Source organism: Chiloscyllium plagiosum, unplaced genomic scaffold (genome assembly GCF_037043375.1).
Source record: "Chiloscyllium plagiosum isolate Xiang-an unplaced genomic scaffold, Cpla_swu_hap1 HiC_scaffold_16, whole genome shotgun sequence".
Classification (NCBI taxonomy): domain Eukaryota; kingdom Metazoa; phylum Chordata; class Chondrichthyes; order Orectolobiformes; family Hemiscylliidae; genus Chiloscyllium; species Chiloscyllium plagiosum.
In genome coordinates, this window is record NW_028270154.1 from 18,115,818 (window position 1) to 18,141,746 (window position 25,929).

General features: G+C 40.8%; 1 protein-coding gene and 1 long non-coding RNA gene across 3 annotated transcripts in view; one reads left to right on the forward strand and one right to left on the reverse strand.

Moving 5' to 3' along the window:
- Positions 1-14,857, reverse strand: part of kif3a (kinesin family member 3A) — a 65,351-nt gene extending 50,494 nt beyond the window's left edge. The window contains exons 1-3 of one of the 2 annotated variants that reach the window (XM_087995188.1): positions 14,715-14,857; positions 1,344-1,626; positions 124-268 (exon numbers count right to left, since the gene is read on the reverse strand). In XM_087995188.1, coding sequence (XP_087851314.1) covers positions 124-268; positions 1,344-1,626; positions 14,715-14,720 — 434 coding nt within the window. In that variant the 5' untranslated portion in view covers positions 14,721-14,857. Of the gene's footprint in view, positions 1-123; positions 269-1,343; positions 1,627-14,117; positions 14,139-14,714 lie in introns of those variants that run through there. The other variant, XM_043703205.2, reaches the window with a different exon arrangement.
- Positions 14,858-14,946: 89 nt separating this feature from the next.
- Positions 14,947-25,929, forward strand: part of LOC148147494 (uncharacterized) — a 33,262-nt gene continuing 22,279 nt past the window's right edge. The window contains exon 1 of the long non-coding RNA XR_015759708.1: positions 14,947-15,213. This is a non-coding gene — a long non-coding RNA (uncharacterized LOC148147494). The remainder of the gene's footprint in view (positions 15,214-25,929) is intronic.

Sequence of the window (25,929 nt, forward strand, 5' to 3'; positions counted from 1 at the left end):
AAATTCTCATCTTAGTTCTAAAGGTCTAACTAGTTCATTCCACCCAATTTCTGACTGAATGATTCCAGAGTGTTATGGTCCACAAAGCTTCTGCACCCCTAAAAGACAACACTGGAACTTTACCTGGTGTCACCCTCAGACTTTGCAATGTGTCCAAATATATGAGCAAACGAATTGGGAATAATGCCCCTAAGTTCAGGTACAGCACGTACTCCTTCCATAGTAAATGTTTTGCCAGTGCCTGTTTGTCCATAAGCAAACACGGTGCCTAAAGAAGTGAAATAAAAATGGTATTTTGTGGTATATGTTTCAACTATAATAGAATGAGGTTGAATAGCAAAACTAAAACATTTACAAGCGAGAAAGGCTGTGATTGGCAATGAACGGAAGGGATGAATACTCAGAATGCACCTTTAGGGGTTTTCTCTATTGTTTCAGCAATACGTAATCCATCATTAAAACAATTGAGGCTCCTTTTGCTATAAAGAGAAAGGACTAAAGTGACCTGATCGAGGCATTTAAAATTATGAGGGGATTTGATTGAATAAGGATACCGATAGAGGAGAAGTTTCTTCAATTGGGAGGTCAAATAACAAGAGGCCATAGAAAAGATATTCATTAAAAAACCCAATAAGGAATTAGTGAGAAACTTTTTTTTTTGAGTGTTTTAAGAATACAGAGCTCAGTATCATGCAAAGCAGTTGAGACGAACAATACTGGTTAATTTCAGTGGAAGGTAGGAAAATATACAGAGATTTGTTTTTGAAAGAAATGAATTTTTTGTGGGACTTAAGTCAGGACCAAGCCACGACATTTTACCCATTCCTTAATGCTTAAGTACAGACTAGATTGTTCAGTCACTTCAGATGGCAGTGAATAGTCAATAGCAATGTGAGGGTCTCAAATCGCATATTGAGAGTTTTGACACTGATCTGGCTCAAAGATAAGGACACTACCATTGCACCACAAGAGCCCTTAGCCCAACTACTAGAAGAAATGAGCAGAAGGACACACCTGTGCATATTTGTAATATACTTGTTTCTAGATGGTAGGATTGCCAATGAAGAGATTGTATAAAATAATTCTACAAGGCTAACTGGTATTCACATTATTTTCTATGAATAACAAATTGCTGAGGAAAATAAATATTTTACATGAAATAGATTAACCTGTAAAATAATTTTCCCGGAATGCTTAATAGATTCTCACAACTAACTGCAGGACTCTGAGTGACCTCGCTGCTTTGAAATCCTACCTCTTAAAACAATGAAATATATTTTAAAAGCATATATATTTAATTTTTAATTTTAAATAACAAAAGTCATTACAAATCTAAAACTCACCATTGTATCCTTCTAGAACTGAATCAACAATTGGTCTTGCAGTGAGATTGTACACATCAACTTGTTTGCTCTCTGGGCCAAAAACTGTATCAAAAGTGAATGTTTTTGGAGGCTCATTAGCAGCATCTGTCTTGTAGACTGTGATTGTTCCTCGCATCTCATCCACATTCACGACTTGTTTGTGTCCCATATTTCTTTCCTTCTCATTCATCGGCCTGCAGCGTACCACAACCTTCACGTTATCGCTAGCCTCAACGCGGTCAATCTTCTCCAATTTATTACTCTGCATTAAACATAATAACATGACTTGTCATTCACCAATGAAGTAGGAAAATGTCCCAACAGTCATATTTTCTTTTTGCTGAAGAGAACAAAATCTTTTTTCCTAACCTTAAATGTTCTCTCATGTTCTGAAAGCAATACTTCATACAGCTACAGTTGCATAAACACTTGCAGTCCACCTCAAGTGACCACTTAACATTATCAGCCATTTATTCATGTTTGAATATCAACTGAATTATATTCTTCCTCAACTGACTCTACATTTATCAGCAGAGCGTCAGTACCCATGAGTGAAAAGAACAGTATGAAAGCCAACTCTAGATTTCTGATTAAAATCAGTTCTGGATGTAGGTTTGCTTGCTGAGCTGGAAGGTTCATTTTTAGATGTTTTGTCACCATACTAGGTAACATCTTCAATGAGCCTCCAGACAAAGGAAATACCAGACACTGCTGGTATTTCCTGCTTTCTATTTACATGTTTAGGTTTCCTTGGGTTGGTGATGTCATTTATTGTGGTGACATCATTTCCTGTTGTTTTTCTCACGGGGGCAGGGGGAGGGATGTAAATGGGTTCCAATTCATTCAATGTGTTTGTTGATAGAGTTCCAGTTGGAATGCCATGCTTCTCGGAATTCTTGTGCATGTCTCTGTTTGGCTTGTCCGAGGATGGCTGTGATGTCCCAGTCGAAGTGGTGTCCTTCTTTATTTGTAAAGGATACTAGTGAGAGAAAGGGTCATGCCATTTTGCAGCTAGTTGATGTTCATGTATCCTGGTGGCTAGTTTTCTGCCTGTTTGTCCAAAGTAGTGCTTGTTACAGTTCTTGCACGGTATTTTGTAAATGACATTAGTTTTGCTTATTATCTGTATAGGGTCTTTCAAATTCATTAGCTGCTGTTTTAATGTGTTGGTGGGTTTGTGGGCTACCATGATGCCAAGGGGTCTAAGTAATCTGGCAGCCATTTTCAAGATGTCTTTGATGTAGGGGAGAGTGGCTCGGGTTTCTGGACACGTTTCGTCTGCTTGTTTGGGTTTGTTACTGAGAAAATCAGCGGACTGTGTTGGGTACCCATTCTTTTTGAATACACTGTACAGGTGATTTTCCTCTGCTCTGCATAGTCCCTCTGTGCTGCAGCGTGTGGTGGCTCGTTGAAATAATGTTCTGATGCAGCTTCGTTTGTGGATCCCAATAACATCACCAACCCAAGGAAACCCAAACAATTAAATAGAAAGCAGAAAACACCAGCAGTGCTTCGTCCAGAGGCTCACTGAAGATGTTACCTAGTATGGTGATGAAATGTCTGAAAATGAACCTTCCAGTTCAGCGAGCAAACCTACGTCCAGAACCTCAACCTGAGCTACAAATCTTCTCAAAACTTCAGTTCTGCATGGTTTTGTGCTCCTCCAGTCTTGAATCAAATCTTTACATGTAAATAAAATATATTGTCACATTCGAGGCAATTAAAGACAATTTAAGACAAATGAATTGTAAGGTCTAATTTCACTTTCTTTTGAATACATTATAGCCATTGCTGCATACTTAACTCTAAAATATATAAGATGCTTACACTTTTCTTACACTGACATCTGAACAGATCAAGCTATAAACACAAATACACCGTATATACTCAAGCAATAGTTGCACTTTTTTGACTACTTTTTAAGATTAAATTTATGGTGTTGACTATTACATGGACTATTACATTTGAGAGGCTGAAATTCATACCAGTTAAAATTCATACCATATCATTAGCAGAAGCCCAATTGATCTCTAAACGAATAAACAGAAAAAAAGGAATTATGGTAATTCTGAAAACGCAGGGCAGAATACAACAGCCAGCAGACTGGAAGAACAGGAATGGAGCGGAATAACCGGCAGACTGGAAAGCTGGAGTGGGACATGACGACCAGCTCACTGACTCAAATGTTGATCTGTTATCTGTGAAGAACAAGGGTTGATTTTTACACAAGATATATGGAAAAGTCCGGGTTATTTGGCCAAAATAAGGGGTCAACTTTTACATGAGAGTAACTCACCCTTGAGTATATACGGTAATTATCTTCAGAAATTTGCACATTCATCACCTGCCAAACATCTGCAGCACACTGAACTGGTAAATAGAAATGAGACCTTATACCCAAAGGGACCTGGCACAAGTCTTACTACTGCCTGGATAAAGGAGGAGATCAAAGACAGCTCTCAGTGGAGACACTTGGGATTTAGGTTTACATTGAAATATTGACAGTATTCTCACGATCAGATCTGTGCCTGGTACAGATAAGACACTAGAATTCAAAGTTGCAAACATATTGCAACAATTAAGTGGAATCTTAAAGATTCAGAGGTGAAGTCGGAATGAAACTCGGATCATAAATGAGAAAGACTGTTTAGTCAAGTGGAACTTTACAAATTAGTTCAGAGCTACTTTTTTTTAAATAGTTAAAATCCAACATGAGTTATTAAACTATCACATTTGCAAATTTAACTGAGAAACATTGGTACTTTCTTCACTCAGCTCACATAATATGTTTTTTTTTGTTCTTCAGGTGCTCAAGTACTCTACTGCTCATACACCTAGTGTCGAGGAAATTAGTTAGTCTGAGACTTCGGGTCTGGTTTCAAAAGCTTTTTTTTTGTGAATTCACAGAGAGGCTGCCACTGTCTCCACTGTCCCACAGCACTCTCTCCAGCTGAACAAACAGCCTTCATTTATAAAATGATTCAAACAACTTTGCTAGTTTTACTTAGATTACGTGCAGCACTCAAGTAATCTTGAACACAATAAACCTATAGAAAAGCACAGAGCAGCTACTCCCTTTGTTCCCGATGTTGCTCAAGAACAGAGAGACTAACAAGATTAATATATACACCCTCTACATTTCAACAACCTATAACTATACAACCTCAGTCTTTATCCCCATCAGTAATTTTCCACCGCAGCTGCAAACCAGGTCACCTTTTACCTTGGTCAAGTATCACATCAAGCAGCAATATGTCAAGTTCTTACATAGAATCAGTGGCACACTGGTTAGCACTGCTGCCTCACAGCGCCAGAGACCCGGATTCAATTCCCGCCTCAGGCGACTGACTGTGTGGAGTTTGCACATTCTCCCCGTGTCTGCGTGGGTTTCCTCCCACAGTCCAAAAAATGTGCAGGTTAGGTGAAATGGCCATGCTAAATTGCCCATAGTGTTAGGTGAAGGGGTAAATGTAGGGGAATGGCTCTGGGTGGGTTGCGCTTTGGCGGGTCAGTGTGGACTTGTTGGGCCGAAGGGCCTGTTTCCACACGGCAAGTAATCTAATCTAATCTAATAATCCCAACAGTGCTGAAACAGGCTAGTCAGCCTTCCAAAGAGCATCCCACCCAAACCCATCCTATTGCCATCACTCCACATTTACTGTGGGTAATCCACCTAGCATGCACATCCCTGGACACCACAGGATAATTTAGCATTGCCAATACACTTAACTTGCATGTCTTTGGACTGCGGGAGGAAACCAAAGTACTCAGCAGAAACCCAAACAGACATGGGGAAAACATGCAAACTCTATACAGACAGTCATTCAAGGCTGGGATGGAACGCTGGTCACTGGTGCTGTGAGGCAGCAGTGCTAATCACTGTGCTGCCCTCTCCCATTATAATTTATTCCCCCTACTCTACTGAAGGCAGAAACAAAATTAACAATTTCACATATAAAAATAAATACTGAACTGCTTTTGGGATAAAAGTGACCCAGGACAGCAGTCAGTCAGCTATTTAACAAAAGTCCAAATTGGTCAACGTTCACATATGCGCACTAATTACTGGTTGATGACAATGTGGAAACAGGCCCTTTGGCCCAACAAGTCCACACCGACCCTCCGAAGAGTAACCTACCCAGATCCATTCTCCTACTCTATTATCCTACATTCACCCCTTACTAATGCACTTAACCTGCACATCTTTGGGTTGTGGAGGGAAACTAGAGCACACAGAGGAAACCCATGCAGATGCGGGAAGAATGTGCAAACTCCACACAGACAGTTGCCTGAGGCTGGAATCGAACCCAATCCCTGGTGTTGTGAGGCAGCAGTGCCAACCACTGAGCCACCGTGCCGCCCACATTTGCATGTTTGCCTTCATTGCTCAGACCACTGAGTACAGGAGTTGGGTTTGTCATGTTGAGGTTGTGTGGGACATTGGTGAGGCAATGTTTGGAGTACTGCCTACAGTTCTGGTCGCCCTGCTATAGTAAGAATATTATTACATTGAAGAAGGTTCAGAAAAGATTTATCAGGATATCCTTGGACCTGAAGTGTTTAAGTTACAAAGAGAGGATGGGACTTTTTCCACTGGAGCACAGAAGGTTGAGGGGAGACCTTATAGAGGTTTATAAAATTATGAGGAATGTAGATAAGGTGAACAACAAAGGTCCTTTTCCAAGGCTGGCAGAATTCAAAACTAGGAAGCATATTTTTAAGGTGAGAGGACAAAAAGGAGATGAGGGACAACATTTTTACAGAGAGTGGTTTGTATGTGAAATGAACTGCGAGAGGAAGTGGTTGATGCAGGTACAGGTACAACATTTGAATAGGTGCTCGAGTAGGCAAGGTTTAGAGGGACATGGGCTAGTTTAGTTTGGGAAACTTGGTCAGCATGGACGAGTTGGACCGAAGGATCTGTCTCCATGCTGTATGACTCTGTGACTCTATGACAAACCAAGCGTTGAACCTGAGGTTTCTTGGTCTCCTGGTTTTGCACCAAACCAGGAAATAGGTTTCTTAGCTAGGCTATCAAGGCTCACAACTTTGAATGCCAACATACTCTGTCAACACAAGAGAGAGAGAACTAGTTTTAATCATGGATAGTTAATGTTTAATATATTAGGTATGTGGTTAGAAAACCTTGGCTAGATGATCACAAAAGTTTATGAATAAGTTTTATTTTAAAATAGCAATAAATGCCACATCACAAGGATCACATTTTGAAGCAGCTTAACAAATTACTCAAAATTAAAGATAGCCACACCTTCAGATAACAATGATAGGAAAGTGTAAACTGCGATCAGTAAATACTTTAACAAGAGCTTATGTAGATGCTACAGTGTAAATGAATGATTACAGAAAATAAATTTCAGACCACGCTTAATTATGCCAATTATAAAAAAGTGTCGGATTAAAGTAAAAAATTAGTACTTTTGCTGAGTCAGCTTTGTGGGCTCAAACCCCACTCTAGAGATGGGAATGCATAACCCAAACTTACTCGAGTATTCTAGGCCTAATAGACATTAGCCATGTTTAGGCACAGGAAAATTGCCACTGTAATTGCTTAAATTACCAGAATTTCTTTTTCAAAAATCTAGATTGACCATACAACTTTGAAACAGTTTGTAAGCTAGAATTATCACCTCCTGCATCCACACACAACTTTTCCTGAAATAAGTTGGAACTGCATTTATAGCACCAGTGCATATCCTGTGGTAAGTGAAAATCACTTTACACAGACACCAATCCCGTAGCATAAATGCCCTGTTAATGAATCTATGATTGCAAGCACTCCAATTGTAATCCAAATAAGAGATGTTCTAATATAAACATAGAATAGTAAAATTCCATTTTTATTTAGATCTAAGTAATTGTTCACTTCAATCCTAATTTGTGTTATACTTAAAGTAGTATTCTTACAAAAATCAGTAATGAGGTTTGACTTTCATTTGCGGTGGAGGTTCTTGATACTTTACCAAGGGTACAGAGAAAAGCAAAATATAGATGCCTAGGTTCACATCCAAGCAATTTGGGAACCAGCTGAGAGAGCTAAGTTTACTTACTATGAAACATAAAAAGGCTAAGGAGGAATATGATACAGCTTTTAAAAATATTTAAATAAGAAACTATAAAATACTATTTTAGTACTGCGATAATGATTAAAACAGAAGCAACTTGTTTTAATGATTAGATATTTGCAGATAATAGAGAAATTGAATAAAACATGTTTGCATGATGAATTATTAAAACCTACTTTGAACTAGCAACTATTCCATGGGTGCATGCATAAACCAAATTTCAAAGACAATGTAGAGAAATAGTAATACAAAGAGACGAAAGCTGAGTAGTGACTCATTTGTACAGAAATGTATTGGCAGTGGGGTCAGAAAATAAGATAATACATTTTTAATCCACATTAAATAGAACAGGCTAACTGGTAGACAACAACATTTGTTGCAGACTAACAGGCCTGATACAGGAAAAGTACTTAAATCATTCAAAGGGATTAAGTTGAAAATGCAGTCAAGTATTTCATTAAACTATAGCGACAAGCACTCAGAAGAATAAATTTATTATGATAGTGGTTCGGCAGCATTTCCCTGGAGAAATGGAATTTGATAGGAATTGCAACCATTTTAAGGTACAGGCCAGTTACTGCCATTTACAATTCAATATCATTTAAAAAAAGTGGGGAATACAGAAAAAAATATACAAACCTATTTATTATCCAACATATCCAGCATTTGACCAGACAACACAAAGGTGTCAGGAACCAAGTGAGATGAAGACAACATAACTCCAGTTTACAGATAGTAAAAAGCTATGGGATGGTACACTGCAAGTAGGATGCAGAGAAGCTGCAGTGTGGTTGGACAAGCTAATAAAGTGGACAAAAACACAGCAGATGCAGCGTAATGTGGATAAATGTGAAGTTATCCACTCTGCAGACAAGCACAGCAGGCAGATTATTAACTGAGTGGAAATAATTTGGGAAAGGGAGATGTGCAATGAGACCTGGGCATCTTCATACACCAGTTACTGAAAGCAAGCATGGAGATGCAGCAGGTAATGAAAAAGGCAAACTGTATCTTGGCTTTCATAGCGAGAGGATTTGAATTGATGAGCAGGGATGCCTTGCTGCAATTGTCATAGCTTTGGACAGATCACACCAAAAGTACTGTATGCAGTTCTTGGTCTCCTTATGAGGAAGGATGTTCAGGCTAGTGGCGGCATGCAAAGATGGTTTACCAGACTGATTCATGGGGTAGAGCTGAAAACGTGTTGCTGGAAAAGTGCAGCAGGTCAGGCAGCATCCAGGGAACAGGAGAATCGACGTTTCGGGCATAAGCCCTTCTTCAGGAATCGGGGTAGGAGTAGGAGAAAGTGAGGACTGCAGATGCTGGAGATCAGAGCTGAAAGATGTGTTGCTGGAAAAACGCAGCAGGTCAGGCAGCATCCAAGGAGCAGGAGAATCGACATTTCGGGCATAAGCCCTTCTTCAGGAAAGAAGGGCTTATGCCCGAAATGTCGATTCTCTTGCTCCTTGGATGCTGCCTGACCTGCTGCGCTTTTCTAGCAACACATTTTTCAGCTCTGATTCATGGGGTAGAAGGACTAACGTTTGGGGAGAGATGAGATCAGTTAAGACAATATTCACACAAGTAAGAAGACCGAGGGAAGGATCTCAGAAACCTATAAAAGTCTAACAGGATTAGACAGATAGGTGCAAGAAGGAAGCTCTTGATGACCAGGGAGTCCAGAACCATGCGTTACACTCTCAGGATAAACAGTTTTTTAGGGGAAAAAAACAGACCAAAATGTGTACCAATTAGGTATGTGTCCAGCAATTACAGGCTAGGTGGGTTTGCCATGGTAAATGTGGAGTTAAGGGGATAGGTAGGGGTCTGGCTAAGATGCTCTTCAGAGGGTCAGTGCAGACTCAATGGGCTGAATGGCCTCTTTCTGCACTGTAGGGATTCTATAAAGATGAACTTTTCACCCAGAGTGGTGACTTGAGAAATTCTCTGCCAAAGAAACTGTTGAGGCCAAACCATTTAAGAATTTCAAGAAAGATAAAGCTACAGTTGTTAGACTAAAGGGATCAAAGGATAAGGGGAGAAAACAGGAACAGGAATTGAGTCAGATGAGCAGGCAAGATCATACAGACAGGATAACTGGCTTAAAAGGTTGAATAGCTTACTCTTGCTCTGATATTCTATGTTTTGCAGATCTAGTTAATGAGTTAAGTAACTTTACCTTATATATTCTCGTGTCCAAAAATTCCTGTTTTCCAATAAGCATACTAGTGCTGAACCATTGAGTACTTATTAAAACATTTAAAATGTAGATGAATTGTGTAATATTATTCAGAATACACTATTAGTATTCAGATAATTTTTTATTTCCTAGAGTAATCATGCAGGCACATGTGCTAAAGTAAATGCATGAACAATTATGTTGGAATATTTGATGTTGTACAGCAGGTTTTAATAGGTTCACTACTTCCAACAACTTTCACTTATAAAGAATCCTTATTGTATGAAAAATGCAAAATATGGTTGAGTCTTATTAATGGTTGAATAAGGTTAAAGGGTTAGAAGAGAGAATTTTGCTAAGACTTTTAAACAAAACAATTGAAAGATTCAACAAAGAAGCCACAAACAGTATGGTCTTGCTGCAATTTAGACTCAAGGCAAAAGCAGAGCCAATGGACAAAAGACTACAACAGGAAGAGGTCGCAAAAGAAAGCGGCACAAAGTTGTAAATGGGATTTGCATTTCAGAATGAGGATTTGAATTCAACTTGTCAGCAGTCAGCCAGTGAACAAAGACAAATGAGGAAAATAGTCATGAGGAAATTGGAGCTGCTCCATAAAAGATGCATACAACCAAGCTTTGGATAAGAAGGGAGTGGGAGTGTAGTAATAGTGATTCTACAGGTTAGCATGTAGGTCATTAAAGAAATCAAATCTACAGTTAAAAAGAGTTTAAGGATCTCAGTCATTTAGGAGAGGAGATATGCATGGAGCAATGCTATTGTAAAGTTAAGTGGATCTGCAATCTCGTCTCGGGTCAAACAGAATGTCAAGATTGCATGCCGTGGAAGGTGAGGCATGGGCACAGAAGACTTTAGTGACAGCTAAATACTTAGTTTCAGTTTGTTATTAAATGATTATCCTATGGATTGTTATTAAATGGTTCTAGCTTCATTTGTGGGTCTGCAGAGAGGTAGGAGTAAACCAAACAAAAAAAATGTATCCACAAAGTTGAGGAAAAGTCTCCCTGACTTTGTCATTAAACTTGCCGACAAGGTTGATGCTGTGGTTCTCTGGCATACTGATCTCTGCATACTCCTTCTGTTTCCCCTGGACCATGACGCTACCGTTCAACATATGTCCATAACTATCACCAAATAGTCCCCCAACCCCATACAGTCTGCTTCTATCTTCTCCCCAAAGTCCACAAACAGGACTGTCTGGAAAGACATATTGGTTTTGCCTGTTCCTACCCCACTGAACTTACTTCTTTGTATCTCAACTCTGTTTTCTCTTCCCTTATCCAGTCCCTCCCACTTACACCTGTGGTTTTTCATGGTTTCAGAATTTTCAGTTCACAGGGGGCAGCAGTTGCATCCTCTTCACCATGTACACATAATCCCTTTACAAATCTATCCTCAATCAGCATAGTCGAAGGGCCCTCCATTTCTTCCTGGAAAGAAGGCTCGAACCATCTCCAACAACCCTTCTTCACCTGACCAAGTTCGCCCTCACTTTGAACAGCTTCTCCTCCAATGCCTTTCACTTTCTTCAAGTCAAAGGTGGCCACGAGTACCTGCATGGGCCATAGTTAGACCTGTCTTCTTTTTGAGATACGTGCAGCTTCCTTGTTCCAATCCTACTCCGGTCCCTCCTCACAACAACTCTTCCTCCAGTTCATTGATGACATCATACTGCTTCCCTGAAATTCTGAATTTCACTTCTGCTTCCATTTTCCACCCTGCCCTCCACTTTACCTGGTCCAACTTCAATTCCCTACCTTAACATCCATTTCCATCTCTGAGAATAGGCTGGACACCGATATCCATTTCAAACAAATTAACTCCTGTAGTTACCTAGACTACACATTCTCACACCCTGCTTCCTGTAAGGCCTCCATCCCATGCTCCCTGTTTCACTATCTCTGTCACATTTGTTCTGACAGTGCCACGTTTTGCAGGAGGGCATCAGAAATATCCACTTTTCTCCTCAACTGAGGATTCCCTCTACCTTAGTCAACAGGGCCCCTGTTCGATTCATCTCCCACACTTCTGATGTCACACTTTCCCTTCACTCCCACAATAACAATAGTCTCCCTGGTCCTCACTTATCACTGCACCAGCCTCCACATCCAAAGATTTGTAAGCCACCAGGATGCCACTACAAGACACATATCTCCCTCCCCTCCCTCGACAGCATTCTGCAGGGACAATTCCATCCAGCACATTCTGATTCATTCCTCCACCATTGCAAACTCCTCCTCACACTCCCAGGACACTATCCCATACGATGACTCTTCGCTATTCAAGGCCCCAGACAATGCCAGGAGTGATTTACCTGCACTTCAATCTAGTCTACTGTATTCACTGTTCACACTGTGGTCTCCTCAGTACACAGACTGGGTGACCACTTTGCAAAATACCTACGTTCTGTCTGCAAGGATGATCCTGAGCTTCTAGTTGCCTGCCACTTCAGCATACTGCGAAGCTCCCATGCCAACATGTCTGTTACAGGTCTGCTGCAGTGTTCCAATGAACCTCAGTACCAGCTTGAAGAACAACATTTCATTGTCAATTTGGGAACCCTGCAACCTCTAGGGTTCAACATCAACAACTTTAGAATCTGATTCCATCCTTCCATGATTGATATATTACACACACACACACACACACACACACACACACACACACACACACACACACACACACACACACACACACACACACACACACACACACACACACACACACACACACAGTCCTGTTACACACACACAGTCCTGTTAAGACATGGGTTGTTTTCAGTACAGCTCACCCATTCTCAGCTCTTAATATTATTTATTCAGCTTTTCTTCTGTCCTGGCCTGCCATCCATATTCTCCTTGCAAATCTATCCCTTTCACGTTTCTCTCTCTCTGGGCTATATTTCAACCTATATACTCTCCCTCCCCCAAACTTCATCTTCAGCATAAATATGACGTTTTCCTAACTGCTAACAGTTCTAGTAAAGAGTCACCAAATCCAAAATGTTAACTGTATTTTCTTCCCTAGGTGTTGCGAGACTTGCTGAGTTTTGCAAGCAATTTCTATTTTTGTTTCAGATCTCATGCATATGTAGCTCTTTGCTTAATATTATTAAGGGCAGGTTGGTCTGTGTTAAACATCACCAAAAGAATGAGGAGTAGAGATGCTGTGCCAATAGTGGCTTTTTACCTGAGATTTTCACGACTTACAAAGAAAAACAGAATGTTGAAATTGGTGAAAACAGATACTCCTGAAATCCAAACTAAACTTGATATCATAAATTTAAATACAGTGGAATTTCTTGACACTGTTACAAACATGTACAAGCTCCAATAAAAGTACAATCAGCAATAATTAACAAGCATAAGAGAACTATTAGAAGAATGTTTGATCCTTCCTTTAACCTGCAAATTAAAAAGCCATATTCAAGCACACCAAGTAAAAATATTGTAAATAACACTGTATCATGAAAAGTAGGATAACAGGCTTTATTGCTCTTTTCCACCATTTCCAATATATGCATCCAATACTGAACACAGAAGGTGCAGATACCAATGGTGGAGAAATTTGAAAACAAACAAGATAATTTTTTTTAAACAGTTAAGACATCATTTAAATGAAAATGATGGTGACAGGGACTTGACTTTTAGATGATTTCATATTCAGGACAAGACTGCATTGAGATTCTAAATGCTGGAACAAAAGCAAAGTACTGGGCGGCACAGTGGCTCAGCAGTTAGCACTGCTGCCTCACAGTGCCAGGGTTCAAGTCCCACCTTAGGCGACTGTCTGTGTGGATTTCCTCCGGGCACTCCGGTTTCCTCCCACAATCCAAAGATGTGCAGGTTAGGTGAATTGGCCATGTTAAATTGACCATAGCGTTAGGTGTGTTAATCAGGGGTAAAATGTAGGTAGGTTGGGGAATGGGTCTGGGTGGGTTACTCTTTGGATGGTTGGTGTGGACTTGTTGGGCTGAAGGGCCTGTTTACATACTGGAGGAAATCTACTGTTTATTCCATGATTCTGATGATCGAACCAATTATGTTTTCTTTTTCAATTGTTTTTCCATGTTGCCAATAGATTCTGGCACTCCCAGCTTAACATCACATTTAGGTCTTGGTAAATTTCCCTGCACCAACTTCACTCCATTGCCCCAGATAATTTTATATACATTTGCAAGTACTAATTTTTCATTTGTGAACCTAACTTTATAACTGATCCAGCTCGTCCAGCAAACGTTTAACCGCATCCTTCGTGCTAGCTTGCATAAATTATTGAATAGCTACAAAATAATAACGAAATATGGGTGGGGGAAGAGACTGAACCACTCCCATGAAATTGCACTCAAAGGAGCGGAGGGCATATGCAACGAGACTCGGGGAGGGGTAACCTGGTCATCTAGCAATATTTCCGGCACGACCATCCATCAAGACATGGTGCAACATCAGTCCTGGAATTGCAATCCTTTACCCTGGTCAAGCTCAGACACCTTTCCATTTCGCTCCTATGGGCACGGGCGTCATCAGCTTTTTCGTCCCCACGTATTGTTTACAGCAGATTCCTGTTTGCCGCTTGGGCTTGCCTCACAGCCTTTCTCTGTCTGTCTGTGATATATACAGCACAGACAGGTCTGCCTCCAGATCCCCGCTTCTCAAACCCAATCCATCATGATCCCTCGGGGGGGCGGGGGGGAGTCGGTTCACACAATCCCAACTGATCTCCCGCCCGCCCGCCCCCCTTAAATAAATGAAGAGAAGGATCAGAGTGGGAGGATTCAATCTTTCAATCCGCCCCCAAGAGATGGTGGGGTAAGACAGGCAAGCTGGCTAAACTGATTTAAGGAAGGGCGCTACCCAATTTCCGCCGCATCCCCACCCCCTGGTTACCGATCAGTCGTTCGGTTTTCCAGATTTCCAGACCAAGGCCTCACTCCGCTATGGGAAATCTGAAAACCAGTCCGAGACCCAGACTCGATCTCGGCAGTTAAATAGAGGCCTTTCTGCCACCGCCCCCTCCATCCGCCCAAAGCACCCCGTTATTGTCTGCAGACTCGCGTCCTTCACTCACCGGCATCTTGATCGTCGCCGCGGCGCTCGAGAGCACATTCAAATTTGAATCCAACCGTCGTCGCCAGTGCCGCCGCCCGTACACACGTTCACCCTCCTACCCACGAGCCCACCCCGAACGGCTCGAGCCTAACTGCCCCCAAGCTTCCCCTTCGGCTCCGCTCTGCGCATGCTCATTGCCATCCAACACGCTCAGAGTCCGCCTTCCAGGTTTGATGGACGGCCCAGATTGACCTATCAGCGTGGAACGGCCCGCGACGCCACCAATCAGAACGGAAGAGGGCACGCGTCTAGTTTCCATGGACACCGCTGACAGACAGAAAGGAAACCAGCCGGAGAATTAACAATGGCCCAGGCGGAGGAAGAAGAGGAAGTGGGAGATGTGTGTAGGTAGGAGAAAGTGAGGATTGCAGATGCTGGAGATCAGATTCGAGAGTGGTGTGCTGATTCCTGATGAAGGGCTCTTGCCCGAAATGTCGATTCTCCTGCTCCTCAGATGTGTAAGTACCTGAGTGGGTAAAACACAATGAGTCCGCATACATATATTTTTAAATCACATAACTTGATAAAGGACGGTGAGGAATGAAACGCTTTCCATTTCAGCCAGCAACTCATAGCTGCACATCTGATAATTGTCCATGCCTGTGGTTTCTCTGAATAAGATTTGTAAATATGGCTTTATGCCAGCAAGGGTGAAACTGCTGAAACTCATTTCACATAAACACAAACAGTAGGCTGAACAGATTTCCTTTCCTTTAGACTTGGGTAGACTTTCCTGAAGAAGGGCCTGTGCCCGAAACGTCGAATCTCCTGTTCCCTGGATGCTGCCTGACCTGCTGTGCTGTTCCAGCAATAAAGTTTCAACTTTGATCTCCAGCATCTGCAGACCTCACTTTCTCCTGGGTAGACTTTACACCTAGCCACCACATAGAAAAGGCAATTGTACCAACCAATGGTATATTTCATGCCTGATTTTAATACTGATTGCATTATTTTAAATGCAGTTTAATACCTTAGTATGACCTGTTCAGATGACAATTTTATATTCAATGAAACTTAAATTGAGTTCGAAAAGAAAGCAAGAAAACTGCTAATTGGAATAGTTAAGAAAAAGAGATTTCACGAGTAGCAAAAAAGTGCATCTGTGGTTTAAAAAAATTATGATTTGGAGATGCTGGTGTTGGACTGGAGTGTACAAAGTTAAAAATCACACAACACCAGGTTATAGTCCAACAAGTTTAATTGGAAGCACACGAGCTTTCGGAGCGCCGCTCCTTCATCAGGTGGTTGTCTAAAATTGTGTTGATGAGTATATAAAAGAAAACTTGCAAAAATTAGTATGACCTGGTATGTACAAGTATTGAAAAAGGAACACAGTAACAGTTGGAAAACAGATCGTCCCTTCAGGGATGAGACATAAGAACTAAAATTGGGAAACATAGAAATGGTAGAGTCATTGAAAAGATTTTTTGTACTTGCAGTTAGAGTAGAAGAGAAGAAAGGCACCTAAGAATAGTAAAAAAGCTGCGCTAAAGGAAAAAATTTAAAACATTCATGATCTGTACAGAAAAGGCATGAGAAAGCTCATGGGACTCAGGCTGACAAGTGCCCTGGATCTGATGGTTTGCATCCTAGGGTTTTAAAGGAAGTGGATGTGGAAATTGTGAGAGCATTTAATATTTAAATATGCCCTAGATTCTGCAAAAGCCCCAGCAAATTGGAAAACCACAAAACACATTATTCAAAATGTTTGCAGGTAAAGGGACGGCTGGAAAATGGGAAGCCTTCGGAAATGAAATAACGAGAGTCCAGATAAAGTACATTCCTATTAGGGTGAAAGGAAAGGCTAGTAGGTATAGGAAATGCTGGATGACTAAAGAAATTTGAGGGTTTGATTAAGGAAAATAAGGAAGCATATGTCAGGTATAGACAGGATAGATCGAGTTAATCCTTAGAAGAGTATAAAGGCAGGAGAAGTATACTTAAGAGGGAAATCAAGAGGGTGAAAAGGGGACATAAGATAGCTTTAGCAAATAGAGTTAAGGAGAATCCAAAGGGTTTTTACAAATACAATAAGGACAAAAGGGTAACTAGGGAGAGAATAGGGCCCCTCAAAGATCAGCAAGGCAGCCTTTGTATGGAGCTGCAGAAAATAGGGGAGACAGTGGTTAGCACTGCTGCCTCACAGCACCAGGGTCCCAGGTTCGATTCCAGCCTCGGGTGACTGTCTGTGTGGAATTTGCACATTCTACCCGTGTCTGCGTGGGTTTCCTCCAGGTGCTCCGGTTTCCTCCCAAAGGCTAGGTGAATTGGCCATGCTAAGTTGCCCATAGTGTTAGGTACATTAGTCAGAGGGAAATGGGTCTGGGTGGGTTACTTTTTGGAGGGTCGGTGTGGACTTGTTGGGCCGAAGGGCCAACTGTAGGGAATCTAATCGAGTTTTTTGCATCAGTATTTACTGTAGAAAAGGAATGTGGGGAAATAGATGGTGACATTTTTTAAAATGTCCATACTACAGAGGAGGAAGTGCTGGATGTCTTGAAACTTATAAAAGTGGATAAATTCCCAGGACCTGATCAGATGTGGGAAGCTAGGGAAGTGATTACTGGGTGCCTTACTGAAATATTTGTATCATCAGTAGTCACAGGTGGAAGACTGGAGATTGGCTAATGTGGTGCCACTGTTTAAGAAAGGCAGTAAGGACAAGCCAGGGAACTATAGACCAGTGAGCCTGATGTCAGTGGTGGGCGAGTTGTTGGAGGGAATCCTGAGGGACAGGATATACATATAATTGGAAAGACAAGGACTGATTAGGGATAATCAACATGGCTTTGTGCATGGGAAATCATGTCTCACAAACTTGACTGAGTTTTTTGAAGAAGTAACAAAGAGGATTGATGAGGGCAAAGCGGTAGATGTGATCTATATGTACTTCAGTGAGGTGTTCGACAAGGTTTCCCAAGGGAGACTGGTTAACAAGCTTAGATCTCACGGAATATAGGGAGAACTAGCCATTTGGATGCAAAACTGGCTCAAAGGTGGAAGATAGAGGGGGGTAGCGGAGGGTTGTTTTTCAGACTGGAGGCCTGTGACCAGTGGAATGCCACAAGGTATGGTGCTGGGTCCACTACTTTTCATCATTTATATAACGATTTAGATGTGAGCATAAGAGGTGTAGTTAGTAAGTTTGCTGGTGACACCAAAATTGGAGGGGTAGTGGACAGCGAAGAAGGTGCCTCAGATTACAACAGGATCTTGATCAGATGGGCCAATGCGCTGAGGAGTGGCTGATGGAGTTTAATTCAGATAAATGTGAGGTGCTGCATTTTGGGAAAGCAAATCTTAGCAGGATTTATACACTTAATGGTAAGGTCCTAGGGAGTGTTGTTGAACAATGAGACCTTGGAGTGCAGGTTCATAGCTCCTTGAAAGTGGGGTTGCAGGTAGTTAGGGTAACAAAGGCATTTGGTATGCCTTCCTTTATCGGTCAGAGTATTGAGTACAGGAGTTGGGAGGTCATGTTGCGGCTGTACAGGATATTGGTTAGGCCACTGTTGGAATATTGCATGCAATTCTGATCTCCTTCCTGTTGGAAAGATGTTGTGAAACTTGAAAGGGTTCAGAAAATATTTACAAGGATGTTGCCAGGGTTGGAGGATTTGAGCTATAGGGAGGGGCTGAACTGGCTGGGGCTGTTTTCCGTGGAGCGTCAGAAGCTGAGGGATGACCTTATAGAGGTTTATAAAATCATGAGGGGCATGGACAGGATAAATAGACAGAGTCTTTTCCCTGGGGTGGGGGAGTCCAGAACTAGGGTTGGGGAAGTCCAGAACTAGAGGGCATAGTTTTAGGGTGAGAGGGGAAAGATATAAAATAGACCTAAGGGACAACTTTTTCACGCAGAGAGTGGTACATATATGGAATGAGCTGCCAGAGGAAGTGATGGAGGCTAGTACAATTGCAACATGTAAAAGACATTTGGTTGGGTATATGAATTGGAAGGGTTTGGAGGGATTATGGACCAGGTGCTGGCAGGCTGGACTAGATTGGGTTGGGATATCTGGTCAGCATGGACAAGTTGAACTGAAGGGTCTGTTTCTCTGCTGTACATTTCTGTAACTCTCTGACTCTATAAGAAAGGTGGAAGTCCAAAAGCAAGATAATAAAGACTGAAGTTAATCTAACATCTGTCCTCAGTAGAAATACTAGATCAAGTATTAAACAGGTGGTAGTATGACATTTAGAACATCACAATACAATCAAACAGGGTCATCATGGCTTTTAACGGTATTTTATATTTGACAAATATATTAGCATTTTTCTTTGCAGATGGAACAGAGATAAAGGTTAACTAGTGGATGTGGTGTATTTGAATTTCCATAAAGTATTCAATAAAATGCCACATTACAGTTCTTAGGCAAAGAAATTATACATTCCAATGTTGATCATGATGAACTGATGGGTTTTTGGCTCAACTGGTTCAATTGTTCTAATAGATGTAGTTGTGCAGAGCAGATTTCCACATTTAGAAATACTTCAGTGCACATATGGATTTCTCTCAGGACTGAGCACTTTTATAGACCCTGGCTTATCACTTCTAAAGAAAGAAACCAACGTTACATTCTGCCAGGAATTTTTCTTTTTGATGTTAGTAGGTGTTCCTGTTACCGTAAAAAAAATACACAATATTATAAGTTAATGTCCTGCAGGGAAGGAAATCTGCCATCCTTACCTGATCTGGTCTAGATGCACTCAAGTCCCAAAGCAATAAGGCTGACTCTTAACAGTCCTCTCAAGTAGCTTAGCAAGCAACTGTGATGACGTACAGACTATGTGTGACATCAACAGAATGGGTAGAATTCAATATAGTGTGAGCATTAATTCCCTCTAATACATTATCTTCTGAAACACATATGTTATTCAGTTTCATTGTTGAATGCTGCTAAGGTCTCCAGTTTGAGACCTTAGATATTTCTTCAGTCTCTCCGAAGATTTGTAATTTAGCATGTGAACGGATAAATGTCGATGCATCCATTGACACATATAAAGGTTAAATTTGACTTCTAATTTTCATTAAATTGTTCATTCAAATTTACTATATAATAGCACTAGCTCTTCAGTACTTCCTGACTCTGATTTGTATATAGTATCTTAAAGGAAAAAAACGTTGCACATCTATATCAATATAACTTGTTTGAACACAGATTTTACACTGATGGCTGCTGAGAACACAGACCAGCTTTAAAAATTATGTGTGGGTAACTGCCAAGTGAGCCACAGGTTTCCTGTAACATTATGCAGTCCACATCATTATGCATTTTTTCAGTAAGAAAAAAACATGAATATGCATGTTATTAAAAAGTACTGTTCTCTGTGCTTTGGTCATTTTGACCAGTTTATGTATTAATAACATTTTACCCAAGTGCTCTTGTCAGTGAAGCAAACAAAGGGACACTTATGCTGTTTGTAGTTCAACTCGATTTTGTTAACAAAATATTTCTTATTAAAGACACCACATGATTGTTTCCCAAACTCCCATAGTATTTAATCTTTGTTTATTGTCTGAGAAAGGATATTACCTGCAACGATCTGTGTTTGAGCTGGGCTACTGAAATCTTCCTCTCTGATCTAGTGCTGGCTCTCCTCCATGAAGGTGAGTCTTGCAGGTCAGAGCAGATCTTCTCTGTCTCTTTCTCTCTCTCTCTCTCTCTCTCTTTCTCTCTCCAGTTGGTCAGAGCTCCACTGCTTGGCCAGTTTGAGTCTTCCCTAATGGGGTGGCATCAAGGTGTGTGTTCTTATCCTTCCTTGCCTCTGATCTTCCAGAATGCTCTGTCGCCTTTGGCAAAGAGGTCATGAGCTGGGTTTAAGTATCCAATGAGGTCACACCATTCATTGTTGCCATGCCAGGCAGTCAAAATGCTAGAATGTCTGATCAACACTTTTCAAGTACACAGCCTCTGGTTCTTGCTGGTTCCCCTTGAACATTTCAATCCTCTTTGATCTTGGTTTCTACTCTTCTCGGTAGTCAATAGCTGCTGCCTGGTGTTTAACTTAATTTGGCCAATTTTCTTCTGGGCATGATTTTTCTGGCTATGGGTCAATTTAAAACATTCAATTTTGGGCCATGGTCACTTGACCACAGTACATATTAAAAAGTCATTCAGGAAATTTGGATTTCGTTGGCTGGACCAACATTTATTGCCCATTCCTATTTACCCTGGTATTGTGCTGCTTTGTTGAATTGCTGCAATCCTTTCGGTATAGTACACTCATTATTGGAAAGTAATTCCAGGATTTTGACCCAGTGATAGTGAAGGAAAGGTAATAGTGAAGGAACGAAGGAATGGAGACCTCATCAGATCAGAATGGTGAGTGCAAAACAGAAAATGCTGGAAAATCTCAGCAGGTCTGGCAGCATCTGTAAGGAGAGAAAAGAGCTGACATTTCGCATCTAACCGACCCTTTGTCAAAGCTGACGTTTGCAGGTAAAGCGGCTTAGTCCAGTTGTGGTTTGCAGAAGTGGATGGCTGTGGTTGATTGTCTTCTGACTGTTTCTTAGGGATTGGTTTAAAAAAGACATCCAGTTTTTGCTGCTTTGCCCTTTATTTCCTGTCTTGAAGAAGTTGTTCATAGGGTGACAGATGATATCTTATTGAACAAAATGCTACCCTGCTCAATGTATAGTACCATACCTAGCACATGCTCTGACGGCAGCTGACATTGGCGCATGCACAGAATGAAGTGTGCAAAATGATTGCCACTGGAATCACGCTATTGCAAACAGAGGTAAGCGTTCTTGAAAATACCATTCTTATATGAGAACTACCTGTACATTACTTCTGATTAATATATTTTCTGTTTACCAAATTCTCTTTTCAATTTTCATTTCCTCTTATTTACAATTTTAACTTGAATTTTCTTCTGTCTTGTCAAACTTCTCATCTCCTACTAAAGATGTTGATACTTTGCCTGGTGATTCTGAAACCTCACTTTCAATACATTAGACTAACTGTGCCCCACAAGTCACCACTGTAACCCTTACTTTAGGGTTACCAACCAGCTCATTGGAAGGCAGGAGGAGCTCATAAAGTACAACACATGGCCAGCCTGCCCCATTACCTTTCCCAGTTCTGTCTCCCATTTGAAATGGTATTGTGGAGGTACTGGGTGGTCTACTTGTCCACTAAAGTACCTCATTCCCCTCAGTGCTATTTTAACCCTGGCTGGTGGAGACCTACATTTAGCAGGTTATTCAGCAGTTTTAGCTGAAAACGATGTTTTACAGCTATGTAGGATGTGTGAGTTTGAAGTTCATCTGTTAATATCTGAGGGGGCTTTGAGGTAATGCACCTCAGAATCTATACTCCCAATCTTTGATCACCTATCATAGATGGAGCAGGAAGACCAGTAGACTTCCTTGTGAGACTGTTCTGTGGCCTGGTCAAGATGACCATCAACAGGTTCAGCTACCAACCAGTCAACAATGGTGTCATTTGGCCTTACTACCTGTCTCTCTTCCACCATTACATCCACATTCCGGCATTCCTGGATAGAGAGAGAGGTTTTTCTACCAACCAGCTTTCTTTTATTCATTCGTGGTACATAAGTGTCACTGGCTGGCCAGCATTTATTGCTCGTTCTTAGTTCACCTTGAGAAGGTGATGGTGAGCTGTCTTCTTGAATGGCTGTAGGTAACCCACAATGTCATTCGGGAGGAAATTCCAGGAGTTTGACCCTGCAACGGGGAAGGAATGGCAAGATATTTCCAAGGCAGTATGGTGAGCAGGTTGAAAGGGAACCTGCAAGTGACGGTGTTCCCATGTATCTGTTGCCCTTGTCCTTCTAGTTGGAAGTGGTCATGGACTAGAATGTGCTGTTGAAGGATCTTTGGTGAATTTCAGGATAGATAGAACACAGTGGTGCTACTGAGCGTCAGTGCTGGAAGAATGTTTGTGGATGTGATGCCAGTCAAGCAGGCTGTTTTGTCCTAGATGGTGTCAAACTTCTTGAGTGTTGTTCGAGCTGCAGTCATCCAGGCAAGTGGTGAATATTCTATCACACTCCTAATTTATGCCTTAGAGATGATGGATATGCTTTGGGGTGTCAGGAGGTGAATAACAGCTGCAGTATTCCTAGTCTCTGACCTGATCTTGTTGCTGCTGTACTTACATGGCGTGTCAATGTTTCTGGTCAATGTTAAGCCCCCAGGATGTTGATTGTGGGGGACATTCAGTGATGGTAACAGCATTTAATGTCATGGGGCGTTGGTGACGTTGTCTCAGATTGGAGGTGGTCATGGTCTGGCATTTGAGTGGCCTGAATGTTACTTGCTACTTGTCAGCCCAAGCCTGGATATTATCCAGGTCCTGTTGCATTTGAAGATGGTTTGCTCCATTATATAAAGAGTTGCGAATGATCCTGAATATTGTACAACCGCCAGCAAACATCCCCACTCCTAACTGAATGATGGAGGGGAAGGTCGTTGATGAAACAGCTGGAGATGGTTGAACCTGGAGCATTACCCTGAAGAACTCCTGCAGAGATATTCTGCAGTTGAGATGACTGACCTCCAACAACATCTTTATAAGTGCCAGGTATGACTCCACCAACCCCACATTCAGTTAAATGCAGCCTTGATGGCTCCTTTTCATGACTATATATTTCCCATTCCTTTATTGGTATCTTCTCTTTTCCCTTCATTCCCTGAACCCCTTCATCTCTGACCCTCTAACATTCCTTCCTCTCCTCACAGCCAGCTTACACAACGCAACTGCTGTGCTTTTACCTCTTCTTACTGTCCAGGCCACAAAATATTGCTTTGTTGAGAAATAAAAACTTGCTTGTGTTCTTTCAGTTTTGATATACTGTACTCCATGGTGCAGTATCCTCTGCCGTGGGAAGACCATGTGCTGATAGAAATACCATTTTATGCGGTAGCTATGACCATGAGCTTCTGATCACATTCATTTTAATTCTCTGTTCTATTCCCACACCAATATTTTGATTTGGAATGCTATCCTGTTCCAATGAAGTGTGTGGGAAACTCAAGGCTTCCAGGCTCAGCATTGAATTCAAAAATTTCATTACCTCTTTTTCTCAGACAAACAGCTGTTGGTAAAGATCTAACTACAGTATTCCTAATTAGACCTTGCCTGGGCCTATATTTTGTTCTGTTTTCATTTTTTACTTTACTTATCCTTTTAACAGGATACTTTTACTTTGCACCATTATCTCTTTTGTTTTATAATCTCCCTTGTCTTCCATCCTCTAACATCCTTTTAATTTGTTCTTTCCTCCCCTACCCTCTCTCCCTGCCTTTGTAGTTGTTTAATAAGTTACATTTCCAATTTCTACCTGCTCTGCTGAAAGGTCACAGACCACAATTATTAATTTTGTTTCTCACTCTATAACTACTACCTTGCCTGTTGAGGTAATTTTCAGAATTGTTGGCACTTTAGTTCTGTTCAATACTTCTGGTCTTTCCTCTACTCTTCAACCCTCAATGGAAAACAATCTCCTTCTTAGACCAAGACCTACCACTTTGTTCTTTATTTCCCTTTCCCATCAACTCCACACACTCTGCAAACTCATCTCATTTTTGAGACCCACACTCTATATCATTAAGTTACTGACCACCCAACTTCCCGCTTTTGTCTTATACTAATTAAAGTAAAAGGAATTTCACCTTTTTAACCTTTGCAGCCTATCATTTCTGATTTTTATTTAGTCTGATATTATGAATTTACCCTTTTAACACAGCATTTATTGAAAGCTGCATTAATACATCTGTAATTATGTTAGAAATCCAAACATTGAAGAATGGTTCCAACATCTCATTAAGTTAATACTCTTTTCATACTCATATATTCCTTATCTTTTATGCCTGTAGTGAACTCATTTCGACTCTCCAAGTCTTACCTCTTTTACAGTTATACAATAGTTAATTATTCCCAACTGAGTCCCATTGAAAGATTTCCAGGATGGGTAGTCTTTACTATCTAGATGTGAAAGACATGAAGCTAAAGTACACTTCTCGTCAGACTATTTTTATGTAAAAAGTGGAAAAACTTTTTGTATGTAGTATGTATTTGTAAGAACAATATATGCCATGGCAAGGGGGAGGGGTATACCTACTGAGTAACAAGCTCATTTAAGCAGTCTCAATTGTAAAAACAGATACAGCAATTTTAATGGAAAAAAAATAGACAAAATATAAAAATAATTTCCTGATCATGAATCAGACTCAGCTAAACCCACCTGTATGTTCACACTTAAGTCATGTGTCGATACCTTAAACGCACAAGGCACTTCCTCTTTGCAAGCAAAACTTAGAAATGCATTTGTAACAATTACCTTTAGGCCTTTTATTCACTGCCCAAAATGAGAACATCTTCTCCCTTCCCATTATTTGACTGTCCTTTACTTGCATCTAATGAATTGCAATGGTATTTTGCCAGATTTTCAATGCCTGATCCCTATTCAACAACCTAACTTGAAAGTACAAGTGTCAGATGACGAGCTGGTCAGGTTCACCTATGATGATGATACATGTGGTTAAGTGTTTGCCTGTTAATTGTATTAAAAGGATAAACAGGTGAATGGCATTATAAGTATCTCGACTAGAAGAGTATGAAGAAAACTTTCTGGTCCACTGGATGTTGGTTAGCAAAGAGGCAAACATATACAATAAATTTAATATGGTTTTGAAGTCATTTAACATGGCCAGTGAGAAATGGCATATTTCATGCCTGAACAATGGTACTGTCGGTAGGTTAGCAGATAATAACTATAGCCTGAAAAATAACACCAGAATCATAGCTTCAGGGAAAAAAAAATTGAGTGGAAAATATAAAATTAGAGAAGCAAAAATAAAAGGGAAATTAAAACAAAAAACTAAAAACACAAAAAGTAAACCTCTTTAAAGCACTACACTGTTGCACTTACCTCTGGATTTGATTTTTACACCACAGAGAATCATTAGAATACAAACGCTAGGTTTCATGCCATCTTCAAAATATTGCTAATGAATGGTTCAATTTTCACATCTTCATGTGTGTTTCACTGTCTCCTGCTTCTGAGCAAATGCATCAGCAATACAGAAATATAAAGATAGCTTCATTTGAGCTATTTCATTTAATATTCATGAAGTCCCAGACGTGCATCAAAGTCGTCTTACAAAGATGACAGAACACATTCAGCTACTTCAATCAAATCAA